This window comes from Mytilus trossulus, chromosome 6, assembly GCF_036588685.1.
Source record: "Mytilus trossulus isolate FHL-02 chromosome 6, PNRI_Mtr1.1.1.hap1, whole genome shotgun sequence".
Lineage (NCBI taxonomy): Eukaryota > Metazoa > Mollusca > Bivalvia > Mytilida > Mytilidae > Mytilus > Mytilus trossulus.
The window spans coordinates 2,682,120-2,700,012 of record NC_086378.1 but is presented as its reverse complement, the minus strand read 5'-3'; the positions used below and the strand labels follow the sequence as shown (position 1 = coordinate 2,700,012).

Sequence of the window (17,893 nt, the reverse complement as noted above, 5' to 3'; positions counted from 1 at the left end):
TTCTGTAATTTACTTTTAAATTGACTTAGATTTTCTTACAATCATAAAATAGTAACAAGAGGAATATTTTTATTGATTTTATTCCTCATTGTTGTTAAGCCTGCAATTTACAGCAAAAATAGGCGAGACACTGGGTTCCCCGGAACCCTTACAATTTTTTTAAAATTCCACACAAAATTCTGGTTTATGTTTTTCGTTTTTTAACTAAGATGGGATCCCGGTTTCAGACAGTTATCCCAATGGGATCCCAGTTTCGTATATTTATCTTGCTTCAACTGGGATTGGATCCCGGCTTGAGACAGATATCCCAATGGGATCCCAGTTTCAGATGTATATCCCGAATGGGATCCCAGTTTCAGATATTTATCCTGAATGGAATCCCGACTTCAAAGGCCCATCCTGGCTTATCCCACTTATTTCATTGGGATTTGACTGGGATCCTGATGGATCCCATTTTCATTTTCTCTTGAATGGGGAGCAAGAGTGTTCGTTTTACAAATTGCGTAATTTATGCCTGTAGACTTAAAATTAATGGTTCACCTGTTAACAATGAAATAAATAATAAAAATTAATACCTGCAAGTAAAGATGAAGCCTGACCGGTGGAAGCCACAGAAACTTTTTTTACTTTTAACTCTGAACATATGGAAATATTTAAAAAAAGAATAAAAGACCTAAAAATTGACAATTTCCGTTAATATTTTGTAATACTACATTAGTATAATTAAAGATACAAAGTTCTCTCACTTTACAAATTTTAGATTTGCTGTGGTATTTTTATTTCCAAGCACAGTCTGTAATCGACCTGACACAAAATAGATTGACTGTTGTTTTGCTTCATGTTCAATAGTAAACATTTCATGCATATTTTGGAGAAAATCTTACATGATAAAGGTCGCTGAAGGTTTAAGTGAAACAATGGTCAACTGATTGTGTTTACTGTCTAAATCTATTATTCACAAAATGTGAATTGTTTCAAATTATGATTGATTGATTGATTGTTTGTTGCTTAATTCCAATGGCAATTAACTTATTCATGAAATACACAAATTATCCTAACCATTTAGACATAATATACTGTTGAACAATATGTAATTACTGTTTATCTACTGATTGACTAAAGTACACAAGTTAAGAGAATTGACCTCAGCAATACATTTTAGACAATAGAAGACCTAAATGCTTCATACCTTGTGAACAGATAATGTAAACCAACTAATTTTCGCGAGCAATCGAGAAGAATACTATTGCAAATATAAATCATCACGAATTTGTAAAACTTGGGACTTTTCTTAACTAAAACTACATCAAGTAAATTTTAGTATCTCGAAATTAAATGGCAGGGAATTTGATAGAAAGGTCTAAACAAGAAATAAAGTATCCTTGAAAAATAAGTTTATTTACAGTACAGTATGTTTTGTTACAACACTCCAGTATATATTCATTGTCCTTGACCACATTTTCATGGTTTCATAATTTAAGCAATAAGTCGACTATATTTGGTGTGTGGAATGATTGTTAGGTAAACATGTCTGTCTGGCAGGGTTCATATGACCTTAACCTCTTTTTCATGGTCAATGTTTTAAGATTTTGTGGTTTGACCTGTTTCTTGGGTACTATTTGTGATATGACCACTATACAAGGTGTATGAGATGATTTTAAGGTGTCCATGTCTGTTTGACATGGTTTATCTGACCTTGACTATTTACAATTTTACAATAAGTTCACTCCTATGAATAAGAACTTTTTTACATTCATCATGATGTTCATTGGATCTTTAATACCCTACAGGTCTAACTTCCTGGTGGGTATATCTATTACTGGTACTATTAGAGTTCTTTTGAAAAGATTGGTCATCTTTTTTCCCTTATTTGTTTGTACATTTGATATATCATAAATTATAACTCTTTTGACTGTTGACTATCTTAGTAAGGGTGCCAAAGATAAGACTTTTCACTTTGACTATCTGTTTCAGAACTTTGTTTTCTAGATAATGATTTGTTCACATGAAATCGTCACGGCTCTTGTCCTTCAGTTGATGATACTCACTGTTATAGATGAATACCCTAGAATACTAATGCTACAAGTGAGGAATTTTCTTTTTGAGGAAAATATGATAGTTTTTTGCATGTTATGACTTATTTTACTGTAGTAAGGGTCTCTTAGGAATCCTTGTGTGAATATATTATTAAAAATTATCTTAATAACTCATTCTTTCTGAGTGAATTATGAACAAGCTGAAAAAATGTTCATAAATCGATGAGAGCAATTTAATTATTAGTCATATTAATTTTATTATGATTAAGAGGGTAGAGTTATTACTTTTATAATGATCAGAGATAACAGTTATTTTAATTAAACATCTAGTTTTACAAAATTATTAAGATTAAAAAATTTAGAAACAATAACCATTATCATTGTTTCATTTTGATGAGAAATTGTTAACAAAAGATTGATCATTTTGTCCAATATCTCATTTCCCCCTGTGTTATTTTTATCTGAATAATTATTTTCATCGGTGGTACTCTGTTCTTTCGGAAGATCGAACAGATTGAAATCTATGTATTTATTTTGAATTTGATAAAATCACTATCTAAAACTGACAGATCCGAGGGCAATCACTTTTCTGAAGCTGTAAATACCATATAGATTAGGTTGACAAATTCTGGATTGTAATGGGCAAATGATTTGAAGCCTAGCAAGTTTTCTAGAGATGCTATAGAACCTAATGTCATTTGTAATGGTACAATATTCTATAGATCACGGAATAATAATAGAATGGCAGAAACCTTTAAACCTGACAAATTAAATTTGATTAATAATGTTATACAATTCTGGTTATATGTCTGTCAGGTTATTATAATATAGCCAAGAAGTACAATTATAAAGAAAAAAATAGGAAACGTGCTGACTTTGGACATTTGACCACTCAATAGGTCTTTGACTGTTGGTTTCCTAGGGTATCATTTTAATGCTTCAAATGAGGATATTCAACCTATTTAAAAAGTATGCTAAAACTTTCAAGGTACAACTAGCTAACATTGAGAAGTACATTTTAATAAAAGAAATAGGTTCCGTGCTGACTTTGGACATTTAAATACTGATGGTTGACTGTTAGTTCCCTATGGTATCATTTATCTAGTATTAATGTTTCAAAACCAGGATATAAATTCAACCTATTAGAAATTTACATATGTTCAAACCTTTCAATGCAAAACTAACATTTAAAAGATGATTATTATCTCTCTAAGAGTACCTCAGTAGAATCACTTTCCAATTTAACTGATGACACTATAGCTTTGTTTGGGTCAGATTTTATTTATTGACTAGGAAAATAGGGAGATTAAATTGATTACAGTTCAGTAAAATCAGAACCAGGATGAAACAAATAGACAATATAATTCTACCTTAGTGGCAGTAATCACCTGAAAGTATTTATTCATGTATAGATTTCTGTGCACTATTAAAAGTTGAGTTATACTGAGTTAACAGGTGCATTGGGGGCTTGGTTTGTATCCAATGCTTTTTGTAAAGCTAGAACTTGTCAATAAGTGATACTCAATGAATGTGCTCCATGCTTTATTCTTCTGTCTCAAGGTGTTGTTGTTGTCTGGTTTAGAAATCCTGAGGTGATGTCTGTGTTGTTCTCTGATAGAAAATCCCTATCTTGTACAGCCATGGGTCCAGTTGCTTACCATCGGATGGGGGGGGGAGAGTTTGGTTGCTTATAAAGGGAATAGTTGAAGTGTGACTGGAGCAGGCCTCCTCTTAGGTGGTCAGTGGGCCCCCACTTATAAATTTCTGGTTCTGCCACTGCTTACAGTGGCGGATCCAGGAGGAGGGTTCCGGGGGTTGGAACCACCCTTTTTTGTTGAGCCTTCGACTTTTGTCGAAAAAGCGAGACTAAGCGATCATACATTCTGTCGGCTGCGGTGTCGGCGGCGGTGGTGTTGTCGGTGGCGGCATCCACCAATATTCACTCTGTGGTTAAAGTTTTTGAAATTTTAATAACTTTCTTAAACTATACTGGATTACTCTCAAACATGGACAGAAGCTTGTTTATAATCATAAGATAGTATCAAGAAGTAAATTTTGTAAAAATAAAATTCCATTTTTTCCCTATTATACTTATAAATTGACTTAGTTTTTCTGCGGGGAAACATTACATTCACTCTGTGGTTCTAGTTTTTAAAATTTTAAAAACTTTCTTAAACTATCCTGGGTTTGTACCAAACTTGGGACAGAAGCTTGTTTATGATCAAAAGATAATACACAGAAGTAAATTTTGTAAAAAAAATAATTTATTTTTTCGGTATTTTACTTTTAAATGGACTTAGATTTTCTGCCAGGAAACAACGCATTCACTCTGTGGTTAAATTTAAAAAAAAATTAAAAACTTTCTTATGCTTCTTTTAATTTGTACCAAACTTAGACAGAAGCTTGTTTATGATCATAAGCTAGTATTTAGAAGGAAATTTTGTTAATATTTTGTACCTGTGCATCTGTATTTTACTTATAAATGGACTTAGTTTTTTTTCAGTTAACATTACATACAGTCTACAGTTAAAGTTTTTAAACATTTATTAGATTCATAAACTATCCTGGATTTTCACTAAACTTGGACAGAAGCTTCTTACAATCAAAAGATAGTATCAAAAGGAATACTTTTATTGACTTGTTTCCTCATTTTGTTGAGCTTGCAATTTTTTCAGCAAAAGTAGGCAAGACATTGTGTTCTGCGGAACCCTTACAATTTTTTTTGGACAATCAATGCATTTGAATGGAGACATATAGTTGGAAATCCCCCACATCCCATTTAATCTTGGTTGGGAACCCCCCCTTTTTATAATAGATAGATCTGCCTCTGGCTTAGGTAATGGTAAGACAATATGAAACATTTGTTCTTCCATATTTATGGTAATTACCCTAAGTATTTATTGGTGTACTCCAATTCTGTGCATTTCAAGTTGCACTTTACAAATACATTTGTGGATGTTCTAGTCTCTTTGTTCTTGTGTTTATTGAGTAGTTGAAGAGAAATAGTCAGGTTAACAGTATAACATAATTTTTGATCATCTAAGTAACAAACAGTAGTCAAGTATCAAAGAAACATATTGGTAATAAACATACTAATTCTTTGTCTATAAAACCTCTTATTATTATTTTCATATGAATTTTACAGCTATCTTTATTAAGCTATTATTCTTAAGTACAGATTTGGATTCCTTTGTTTAAGAAAAGTATTATGTTTTAAGTACAGATTTGGATTCCTTTGTTTAAGAAAAGTATTATGTTTTAAGAGTAACTATCAAGCTGTGCCAAGTAACAGTTTACAAGGGTGCTTGCCTGGGTGGGTGCAGGGGGCTCCCCTTTTGTTTGAGAATTTGGGTTGATTATATAAAGAATCACTGAAGCATAACTGGAGTGGGACCCCCTTATGAAAAGTTTTGGGTTTGCCACTGGCTTGTTTTGTTTTTTAATGGAAGTTAAATAAAAATCGAAGTAGATAACAATACATGTATCAACTCACAAAACTGCATAAGATATGTTTTTTCAATAAAAAAATTATATTTTCAATATGTTCAATATAAATACTGATTTACATAGTCATAACAAAGTTAACATTGTCTCAATTGAACTTTGCATTTTTAGTGTGCATTTGTTTACTCTAAAATTTATATCATAAATTTAAGATGACCTTAATTTGAACATTGTCATTTTCCAGTTTTTATTTGTCAAGCACACAAAAAAAACAGGTCAACCAGTGACCTGGGTTTTTTTCTGCTTCTATTGTGATCTTTATGTTTTAATGCTCCAAGACACATATTGGTATATTTGGGTGTACAAACTTTGTTTTGAAGGTTATTCCTGATGGTATTCCTGAAGCATGTGTCATTCACTCTGAGATTGTCCATCTATACCACACACAATCTGTTTGATCACTAGATAAATCTGTTTCAAAGATTTGGTACAAACGAATTACTACCTGTAGTTTATAATCATTACTATAAATACAGGTATCAGGTTAATAATCAATGCATGTAGCGACAGAAGAAGTTCAGTGTAATCATTAACCAGAAGATTTCATCTTAGAACTGTCAAGTAGAAACTTTTGTAGTTTGGAAAAAACATGGTTTTGTAATGGTTATGTGAAGATTAGATCAGCAGTTTAATTATCTCTGATGTATTCTATGTAGTTAACTTATTGGCATTGAAGTAGTTAAGACATTACAATATTTACATGGCATTGAATTAGTTAAGACATTACAGTATTTACATGGCATTGAATTAGTTAAGACATTACAATATTTACAGAACATTGAATTAGTTAAGACATTACAATATTTACATGGCATTGAATTAGTTAAGACATTACAATATTTACATGGCATTGAATTAGTTAAGACATTACAATATTTACATGGCATTGAATTAGTTAAGACATTACAATATTTACATGGCATTGAATTAGTTAAGACATTACAGTATTTACATGGCATTGAATTAGTTAAGACATTACAGTATTTACATGGCATTGAATTAGTTAAGACATTACAGTATTTACATGGCATTGAATTAGTTAAGACATTACAATATTTACATGGCATTGAATTAGTTAAGACATTACAGTATTTACATGGCATTGAATTAGTTAAGACATTACAATATTTACATGGCATTGAATTAGTTAAGACATTACAATATTTACATGGCATTGAATTAGTTAAGACATTACAATATTTACATGGCATTGAATTAGTTAAGACATTACAGTATTTACACCACATTTCCTATTGGCATTGAATTAGTTAAGACATTACAGTATTTACACCACATTTCCTAATTATCACCATGCATTGAATTAGTTAAGACATTACAGTATTTACAGAACATTTCCTAATTATCACCCATGCTAGTTTTGAAAGAGAAACAGCCAAGGTAACTTTCTGTCAGTGGAATGTGTTAGTAACAACAGTCCTGAAAAAACCAATATAGACTGGGATGAAGACAAGGGTTGTATGGTAAAATTTTGTCAACATAATACAGATTTATTTGGATGGAGAGTTGTCTCGTTGGCACTCTATGCCAGTTCTGAGGTTTGATTATATGATTTCAACCACTTTAAATCTAATTTAATGAATTTTGTTTCAAGCACCTTAAATCTAATTCATTAGGAAGTTTATGTTAGATGTTTTGTTGAAATTGAAACTATTTCAGAGTGTATGAAATTGCATCAAGTTATTTATTTCAAGACACATGTTCAGTTATATAAGTAACTCAATGAAATTAAGATGATGGAATTGTTGACCGACATTTTCCTACAAACAATTAGATACCAATAATGTGATCACGCTTTTCTATTCACTATACAAATAATACTTTTATAGCGAACCCTATTGAACCTTTCTATAGATTCACCTGCAAGTTACCTGTCCATTTAAACTTTTGGCAGTTCTATTGTCCCATCTAACAAATACAACAGGTATTGTTCTCTGTATAGTTTATTCACTCAGACCTTTAAATTTCTTCTAAGAGAAATATATCACTCATTGATTAATCTACCTCAGTAGAAAATTTATCTGCTAAATTGATAGAAATTACATGTTTCACATAATTAAAAATGCCTGTGATTTCGTGTTTATTAAACATTTATAATATTTTTTTCAATATGTTCAAAATTAATAATAACTTAATCATAAACAGTTTGTTTTTAAAATAAAAAGTATTGTTTGTATGAAAATTTGCATTTTTTAGTTTTTGTTTAGTTATAGAATACTTTTAAGAAGGCCTTAATATGTAAACATCAACATTTTTAGGGTTTTTTTAACAAATTTTTTTTTGGAAATAGGAATAATGTTAATTTTTTGGAGGAATCAACTTTTATTAATGTTTGAATCAGTGTTTACATTCAACAGATTGAAAATATAATACATTCAAACTCATATACAGTTTTTTATAAATAGTACACATGTTATTTCCATCTAATTTAGCAGATAAATTTTTGACTCAGGTAAATTAATCAATGAGTGATATATTTTTCTTAGAAGAAATTTAAAGGTCCTGGTGAATAAACTATACAGAGAACAATACCTGTTGTAGTTGTTAGATGGGACAATAGAACTGCCAAAAGTTTAAATGGACAGGTAACTTGCAGGTGAATCTATAGAAAGGTTCAATAGGGTTCGCTATAACAGCAAATAGCAAAGGATGCTAGTGGGTGAATGTACAATGACTTGATTGTGAGCAGAAGTGGATCCAGACATTTTAAAGAAGGGGGAGGTTCCCACACCAGGATAAAGGGGTTTCCAGCAATATGTCCCCATTCAAATACATTGATCGTCCAAAAAAGGAGGGATTCCAACAACCTGCCCCCCCCCCCCCTCTTCCTTAATCTGCCACTGGTGAGGATTTGTAAAATCATTTTGCACTATGATGACTGGGAAACCACATTCTTCTTCTACAGTTGGTTAACATTTCTGACCAGTTGAACAGGTTTTATGAAACAAATTGCAATTTCATCAGAATTTTTAATGAACTGCAATAGGTGGAGAACATCACTTTCAATCAAGACAAAGTAATTACAGTTTACTTGATTAGAATGTAAAGAAAATTGACAATTATTTCTTGCAGCTAACTTTCATCCCTGTTATATAATTAAAGCCAGGTTTATGCAATAAGTTTTTCAATTGCTACAGGTCTTCAGAGGGGGATTAAAGGGGGGGCCTCTCTTTGGGAAAAAAAATTGTTGCTTATATATAGGGCATCACTGAAGCGTGACTGGAGTGGGCCCCCTCTTAGGTCAGTCAGTGGGCCCCCACTTATGAAAATTTCTGGATCCGCCACTGGTCTTTTCTGGTAATATATGGTCACCTGCACTCTCTTCACCTGTTTTATACTTCTAATAATCTACTGCCGCCATGCAGGCAGTTCAAATGTCCACAGTGGGTTAACATACTGTTTGTCTTTACATAATGTTTTTATTTTATTCAATCAAAAACTTTATCAAAGATCTATGCTCAAATATTGTTATTCCTGTAAAACAAATTAAATGATTTTTTATCAGTATTTGAAGTTTTCAGAAATGAACAATTTCCGTTGTTTACTTTCCTCAAGAGAGTGCGGATTTCTGTTGTATTATAATTCAATTATATGTGCCGACTCTGAGGTATGATTGCTATATAAACCGATAGTTTTATATGTCAATGGAGACAAATAACTGAAATCTGCAGGTCACAGAGTAATACAAGTTATTTGCATATATATTGTAATATTAAAGTTAATGATATTGATAATCACAGAATTGTCTGAAATAAATTGTTAATTGGATGGTAAATGAAAAGTACAAAAGTTTTACTGGTATAACAGATATTGGTAGTGGAATTTGTTTTAGTTTTCAGGAATATTAAAAGGGGAATATAATCATCATATATCAAGGTTATTTGAACTCTGGTGGATAGTTGTCTCATTATATTTTTACCAATCCACTGTTTTTCAAGAGGTGACATTCCTTAAAAACAGAAAATCTTCTGCAACTGACTAATGATAATGGGTGAAAAGCATAGTCTAGAGATTAATCTTTAATCAAACCTGCAACTGTTGAATAATTTACATGTTTATACATAGTCATGGCACTTAGCAAGTTCTATGGTTGTGTCTATGTTCTCTCCTTTTCCAACTTTGTGCTTTTCTAACTGCTTGCATACTTGTCACGTATTAAGTCTGCCTGTTTTGATTTGTGGTTTGTTGTTGAATATTCAAAGGATAAACTATGCTAATAAAAGTACTACATTTTACACTCCTTTCCTGTATAGGTAAGATCATCCCATACTAGTTGCTATAAGTATTTGTGTAGTTGTTATGGTTTCCTTCATCAATAAATTTTAATTGTTATATTTACAACAGATGAAATGAGACTTGTCTCCCTTAGCATCGCTTGTCAGATCTGATTCCGTTAGTCTATATGCTGTGAAAAGATTCCTTTGGGGGAAATTATTTTCACGAATATGAATCAATACAGAGCATATCCATTTCTTATGAAGTTTTTCTGTTTAGACATCTAAACATTGGTTCCTGAGCGACTAGCGAAACATTCATCATCAGGAACAAATTGTGATTTGATTTGCATTAATTGGTCAATTTATTGTCTATATCTGTATGTTAAGTCTTATGTGTTGGTGCCATTTTGTTTACTTTTTGTGATTGTTTACAACTTATTATCGGGATTGAGTGATGGTTGGTGTTTAATACTATCATTTTCAGCACTATTGGCTTTATATCATGGCAGCCAATTTTTTATTGGGGATGGAAACTGAAGTGCCCATAGAGAACCACCATCCTTCTTCAGAAAAATTTGCAATTACTAAACCAACTAATTTTCATTATCGATTTATTTTCACGACTTTTGCGAGTAGAAAAAAAAACTTGAATATTAATTGTCACAGATATGTAAATTCAACTGCATAACACAATTGGAAAATAGCAAAATTAAATAGACGCTTAAAGACTAGTAAAAGCCTAAAATGGAATAAAGTATCAGTAAAAATAAGTTGGTATACAGTATAGTCAATTAAGATTGGAGTCAAATTCACCTTCCATGAGATGGTTTTTGATGTACAACCAGAGCCTCAGTTTTATAACAGACTAAGTGTAACTGTAGATAACTACTTACACTGTTCTTTGACTGAGGCCCCTCTAATGCAGCTTGCATATATGTAATGGACATTGAATTATTGTATTACCTGACCAAATCCATTTGAACCGATACCCCATTGGTTTACACCTTTCTGGTCCCATTGATGTCCAACTAATTGAAAATGACTTGCTCTAAACTTTCCTAGATCTATAGAACTCTATTTCAATTGTTGAATGTTTTGGGTGATTTAAAGAGTTGTCCCAAGCCAATAAATGGAATTTAGCAATTCAGCAAGTCGAGCGACAGACAAGAAATGATTATATCTAATGTAAGTATAAACCAACCTACTGATGAAAGAAAAAAAAAATTAGTGGTAATCTAAAAAAACATTTATATTATATAGCAGTTTTTAAATGACATGACTTTCTCCTTACTGACAAACTTCTACCCACCAGTGCATTGTGACAATGACATTATCTATATTTAGTAGCAATATTTCATCGAATATTTGATCATTCTCTTTATAATTCCCAATATGGCTGCAGTGACGATCGGTGAAAAGAAACAGATTTTGATTGTAATTGTTTTGATGTGATGAATTATGACGTGGATCTGCCCAACACTTTATCGTAGCTCATCATGACTTTGGTTTAATGGCATTTTTAATTCTATTTCCTGATTCAGATTTCCCACATGTGATCATTTTGAGTTTTGAAAGCATTTTCTCATTTAGATTTATCTTATTTGTGCCTTTGGTTGTGTCACACAACAGATTAATATAGAATCTACTAAAATGCATAAAATGTTACCAAAAAAGGGCAGGGAACATTTTCCGCATTCCTATTTGTATGCACCACCTACGATAGTGGAGGGGCATTATGTTTTCTGGTCTGTTGGTCGGTTCGTTCATCCGTCTGTCTGTTCATTTGTTCGTTCGTCCCTTTTCAGGGTAAAATTTTTAGTCAAGGTAGTTTTTGATGAAGTTGAAGTCCAATCAACTTGAAACTCAGTACACATGTTCTTTATGATATGATCTTTCTAATTTTAATGCCAAATTCAAGTTTTTACCCCAATGTCACGGTCCAATGAACATAGAAAATGATAGTGTGAGTGGGGCATCCATGTACTTGGGACACATTCTTGTTGGTTATACTTTTAACTTGAGAAAATTCGGATTTTTTTTTTTATATGACAGATCTTTCCCATTAGAACATTATCCTAAAAACAAAGATAGGTCTAGTGAATATTACATGTGATTAGATAAAATAATTAGATGTTCTTTCACAAAAGATGAATTTATGTTCACAGCTATTCAATGATAGTATTTTATGGAAATTACAATTTATAAATTTAAAATGGTATAACAAACATGATTGGATGAGGGCTCAGCTTAAAAACCAGTGGCAAATATTACATACATATCAGACCTGCCAACTTTTGAAAATCTCCAAGGGGGATTTTCCCCGCAGGATAAAAAATTATGTGTTTCGCTTCATATCTTATGACTATTATTTTCTTATGTCCAGTAGAAAGTATTTCATGTATATTTTGGATCAATTTTGGTCAAATTTTACCATGCTTAGCTTACAGGGTAAATTACAACTGTAGAACATATCTTGGACTCTGACTTACACAGACACCCTGACTGGAAGCTCAATAGTCTTAACTCTGTAATTCTAAATCTTACATGTAAGAAGAAGCACCTTCGCTAGCCTTTAACCCTGGATTGTAAGCCTTGGCTAGCGAAGGTGAAGAAGATGCAGCAAATACTAATTTTAAAGTTCTTTCTTGACCAGTTTTTCATTTTCTTGCTTTAAAATCCTATGAAGTAATTATCTTATTATTTATATTTTTCCAGTTATTTTACCACGATTGGCAGCAATGGCCTCAGCTAACAACCACATGACAGAGGAAAAGAAGAAAAGAGAAATAGCATTGGAATTATTTGAAGCCTACAGCTCTATGTCATGTTGTGGTATCCTTTACAAGATCAACAGGTTAAATAAAGTTCAAATAAAAATTCATCATTTTTTCACAGATGTATATGTGCATATTTAAAAAGGGGCCTGGGTGGCCGAGTGGTCTAAGTAGTTACTATACTGTAATCACTAGCCAGTCAACACTGAGGTTGTGAGTTCGTGCAGGTGCAATTGACTCCAAACTCAATTGACTAGGATTTTCAGTTTTCCCATTGAAGGTCTCCAGGCACTCTGGCTTCCTCCACCAATGAAAATGCCCGCAATAAAATAGCCTAAATGCAGTGATTTAAAGTGCTGTTTAAACACCAAATCAATCAATCATATTTTAAAAAAAAAGTCTTTTGAAATAAGATGGATTTTCAAATAAAAGAGTTATTTATGACCGTAACATTCAGCAAAAGTAACCAACATTGATTTTTCTCCTTTGAAATTATTCTTCTGAAAGATTTGATATATGGAATTTACTGAAAAAAAATTAAAAGATGTGTTCTATTTTGTGACAGTTGTCTGCTATATAAATGACATAGAATATTACTTAAAGTAAGCAGATAAGAGATGTCTTTTTATGAGTAAGAGGTTTTTCAAAGTAATTGTCAATCTTTTGAAAATAATGATTTTAGTAAAATCTCATTTATACAATTGAATTCGGGCAATTTTTTTTAAAATTATAGATTTTTCTAGAAAGAAAAAATAAATTTGCGTTTGTTTCAGTTTTGTACTTATTTTATTATATAAATAAATTTATTATTGTTTCTCTTATAAACTATATTATCCTTAACCTGTACAAAGTAATGAATGACCAGTTGGTACGAGAGACTATGTTACCAGGGTTACGGTGTTTACAACACGACATGGTACAGATAGCACCAGAACATGAGGAGGTCATCCAATCAATGATCAGAGATTACGAGACCAAAATGGAACTCTCTAGATCTGACAGGTAATATAGTGGTGTCTTTATGCTTTTAGTGTTTAATCCCACAAAAAAACTTAGACATCTCAATGTTGATTATTCTGTAACTATGTCTATAAAATAAGGAGATATGATAGGATTGCCGATGAGATTAACTTCTTATTAATTTGAAATATCCTATTTTTTGAGTCACTGTTAGATAAGGTCCACATCCACTGAGCACTGATATATTGTAAGTGGATAAACAAAATGTAGGTTTATTCAAAAACTGGATAGTTCTGCTTTCTGTGCAAGTCAGTGTTGATTGACCTGAAGTTCTTACAAAAATTTAAATTGTATCACCTTGACCTTCATTTAAGGCATGCAAGAGTGGTATAGGTTCAAAGGAAGACATTTTTGTCAGAATAGTTTCTCAGATGATTAGGATGGCTTGTATTGTTTACTTTACTTTATTTCAAAAAGATCATGTAAATTCTGTTCTCCCTGAAAGTAAAGCTAACTTTCTAACTTTAAACATTTTAATTGCCTCTTTGTTTCCATTAGATCCTGCTTGCCAGGAGAAGGAAAACCTCTAAGTTCAAATGTATCAAACCCAGACCTAAAGACTGGTTTTCTGTGTCTGTACCAGCATTTAAGAATATAAGCAAATACTGATGTTCAAGAGTAGATTTAATTTGTACCATGACTGCAACCTTTTCCTTCTGCTGACTACATGTGTGATCTAATATAATTAAATATGCCAGTAGTGTATAAACTATAAGAAAATGTAATATGATTAACTTATAGACAACTCTCCATCAAAGATCAATGTCATAGAAGTTTCAACTATAGGTCACTGTATGACCTTCAACAATGAGCCAAACCCGTATGCCACATTATTTCCAGCAGGGTTGGTGTATCTAGCATATTGAACCTAAAGGATTGCCTACTTTTTGTAGTGTTTTTGCATTTAAATGCATTTTACTGATATTGAATTATCTGTTAGGAAATTTTCTTTTGCTATGGTCAATTTTTTAACCACCAAAATTGTTTATTTCAGAAGTTCAAGTTTTGGACAATCAAACACTGGATCTGATGATGTGAAATATCGTATGATGAGCCGATTAAAAGACACGGCAAACTTATCCAATATATTTACAAGGAAAAAGTGAAAATACAAAATACACAAGTCACAACATTTATATAAGAGGTACATTTGGATGCACTCTACATTGATTTGAGATATCCAAACGTGAAATTTAAACGATCTGGTATTGTAAGATGTCTTTACTACAGCAGTTGTGTGACAGCTGTTATCATTGAATGTCTTTCAGAAGAGAAGACTGTAGAAGGAGCAATATACAAACAGACAATTTTCCATATGCTTTGTTAAAGATATTTACTTTTGATATAAAATGTGATATTGCAAATATTGCAAGAAAAGGGAGATAATCCAAGAATATTGATTATTTTTGTTCAATAATATTTATTTTTTTGAGTAGACAATTGTTGTTCACAAATTTTTTTTATGACAGATAGTTTTTATACATGACCAAAATAGGCATTAATGGCATTTAGTAATTTGCAAATTGATTTTGTTTTTTTGTTTTTCCCTCTCAATTCAGTAAGGATTGGTGAAATTTTTTTAATTGAGTTATCTTGTTTAGGGTCCAACTGTTGAACTTTTTTTTGTTTCTCATTTGTGGTAATAGAGTTATTATCCTTCATAATACAGAAAATAACAATATTAAGTGTAGCTAATCCATATATTTTCTAGAGGTCTGATCAAACTGGACCAGCATAATGATAATTGATAAATCTCTTATAGGGGAGACAATACAGTTTTGTTTTTTAACATTTCTATTTTATTTTAAGATATGTTGTAAGGTGAAAAGTGACCTTAAAAAATTATAAAATTTATAATTATTTTTATTTGTCAACTTTTATATGTCGGTATTTTTTGCAATTAAGTGGTATTCATTTAGTTTTGAATCAGGTTTAGTTAACATTAGGTATTTTTAGCATACAACTGCTAATTAGTAATTCACATCTTCACTGTGTTTTTGCTATTTTACCAGTAGTAAATGTGGATATTTCTAATGATTTCGAATTTGTGCATTTTATACATCACAATGCTTATGTTATTTAGGTCACAGTAAGGAAAAGTACAGAATCGATTGTACAATGGCATAAAATATCACTAAAGATTGGCATATGCTTTAACTTTTTACAGAGGTTAAGCTCAATAATAAATGTTAATTGTATTAACAGTTTGTTTTTCAAGTATTTCCATTTTTACATTGAGATTCAAATTTATAAAGAAACTTTACATCTTTCTTAGAATAGCAATTAGTATGTATCATACAACTATGCAATGACCTTTTGATTGTTAAGATTTAAAATAATATTTATGTAAGAAGGGATTAGCCTTTCTAAACAAGTGCTTCATTTCTTTTCCTCTTATGCATACATTATGGCCCTACTAAAGGAACATGCATTTTGCTTTCAATATTGTTATATCTAATTCATTCCAATGTTTACTGAACCAAGCTTGTACTTAGTGGCTTTGTTAATTTATACTATAGATTTATACATATCTTTTATTGACTATACATGTACAACCAATAAACTGTGATCAAATTCATTTGCTTTTATAATATTCCCTTGATGTCCTTATGTAACATTACCGAAGGTTATGGACAGTAAAAGCAAACCTGTGTTCTTGATAGCATTCCCATAGGTCAGGGACATTCAATATCAAAGTAAAAAGATGTGGTATATATCCATCAGATTCCACACAGCTTAGGTCTATCAACTTCAGGTTATCTTACAACCTTTAACAATGAGCAAATCCCAACCACATTGCTATATAAAAGGTTTCCATGAGGACATTGAGTTTCAATACAACAATTCAGATGTGGAATAATTGTTAATAAGACACCTTCGCCAATGAGAAAAACTCATTCTGTTTAGCAAAATATATAAAACATGATAAAAGTTCCCAAAATGACAAATAGTAAAAAGAAAATCAAATCAAACAAGAAAATACAACAGCATGGTTTACAAAAATCTTATTATAATAGATCTCTTGAAATTTGATTTGATTTGCTGTATCTCATTATAAATGGACTGATATTGTTTTGTTTGTCAATGAACATGTGCTTCTGGCTTCATTTGACCTTGACAACAATTGCAGAGTTCATTGACCCTTGTAATGATTTACGGGTAAAACTTGCTGCAGGTACAATGTCTGAGTCTTAACTTGTTTCAATATTCTTATATAGCAATTAGCTAATTTATCAAATAATGTATCAGAAATGGTATTGACACCAAAGTTTTGAATCAAATCTCAAAGACTAGGCGTTTCCAGAAAAAAAACAGAGAATAGTTAGAATATAAGGAAAAACTAGAGTTCATAAGACAAACTGTTTTTTTGCCAGATTCTGATTTATAAGTATTTGTTAGCAGTTTTAAATAGCTGTAAGATTTACTTAACCAAAAGGGTTATCAGTGAAGGTACCACAAATTATTAAGTTTGAAAAATGGAGCAACAGCTTATAGATATAACTAAGTCAAAAAATCTGTCTAAGAAGTAAAAAAATAGAAAGTCAAAACATCCTGATAACTGGACAACTATTCTAATATAGTCCTTGAATATTTCATAAATGTATTGTGTGCTTGCCATCTCATTTTAATAACTGCCCTTTTTATTAGGCAAACTTCTATAGCCTATTAATTTTCACGTATGTGATAAAAGATGTCACACAACAGTGGACATTGAATTGTGCACTCGACTAATACTTTTAACCATCCATCCATGAAAAGGAGGTCATGGTCAAAATAAACCAGTCTGACAGAAGTGTACATCTTGAATCATACCATATACCCAATATAGATAACCTTTTGCTTTTAGTATACCAGCAATGAATAAAACCATATTAACTTTATATTGACAAATGAACCATGAAATGAGGTCAAGGTCAGATGCTTGGGGTATCTGATGAAAAGACCAAATCATAAAAACTTAGCATTGACTAATGAACCATGAACCATGCAAGTGAGGTCAAGTTTAGGTAAACCCAGGCTGAAGGACATGTGCATCTTCATGAGAACTTGCCCACACAATGAAGCCATCTGGTGAAAAATTAAAATAACAAAGATACTGAACTCTGATGAAAATTCAAAACAGAAAGACAGAAGTCAACTATCAAAATTAATAAGAGGCTCTCAAGAGCCTGAATCGCTCACCTGAATTTTTTTGGTTTAATCTCTCATCAATGATTATTTTGGCTTTTCAATTTATTTAAATGTTCTTTGAATCGTCCTATTCTCTTCAAAAGCAAATAAAAAAATCATTTTCTCCTATGTTCTATTTTAGCCATAGGAGCTA

The 17,893-nt window shown here is 31.5% G+C and overlaps 1 protein-coding gene across 1 annotated transcript in view; it reads left to right on the top strand.

Annotated features, from left to right (window-relative positions):
- LOC134722268 (RAB11-binding protein RELCH homolog) overlaps window positions 1-15,751 on the top strand; it is a 69,089-nt gene extending 53,338 nt beyond the window's left edge. The window contains exons 27-29 of the mRNA XM_063585877.1: window positions 12,491-12,607; window positions 13,401-13,551; window positions 14,564-15,751. Coding sequence (XP_063441947.1) covers window positions 12,491-12,607; window positions 13,401-13,551; window positions 14,564-14,675 — 380 coding nt within the window. The 3' untranslated portion in view covers window positions 14,676-15,751. The remainder of the gene's footprint in view (window positions 1-12,490; window positions 12,608-13,400; window positions 13,552-14,563) is intronic.
- The last annotated feature ends 2,142 nt before the right edge of the window (window positions 15,752-17,893 follow it).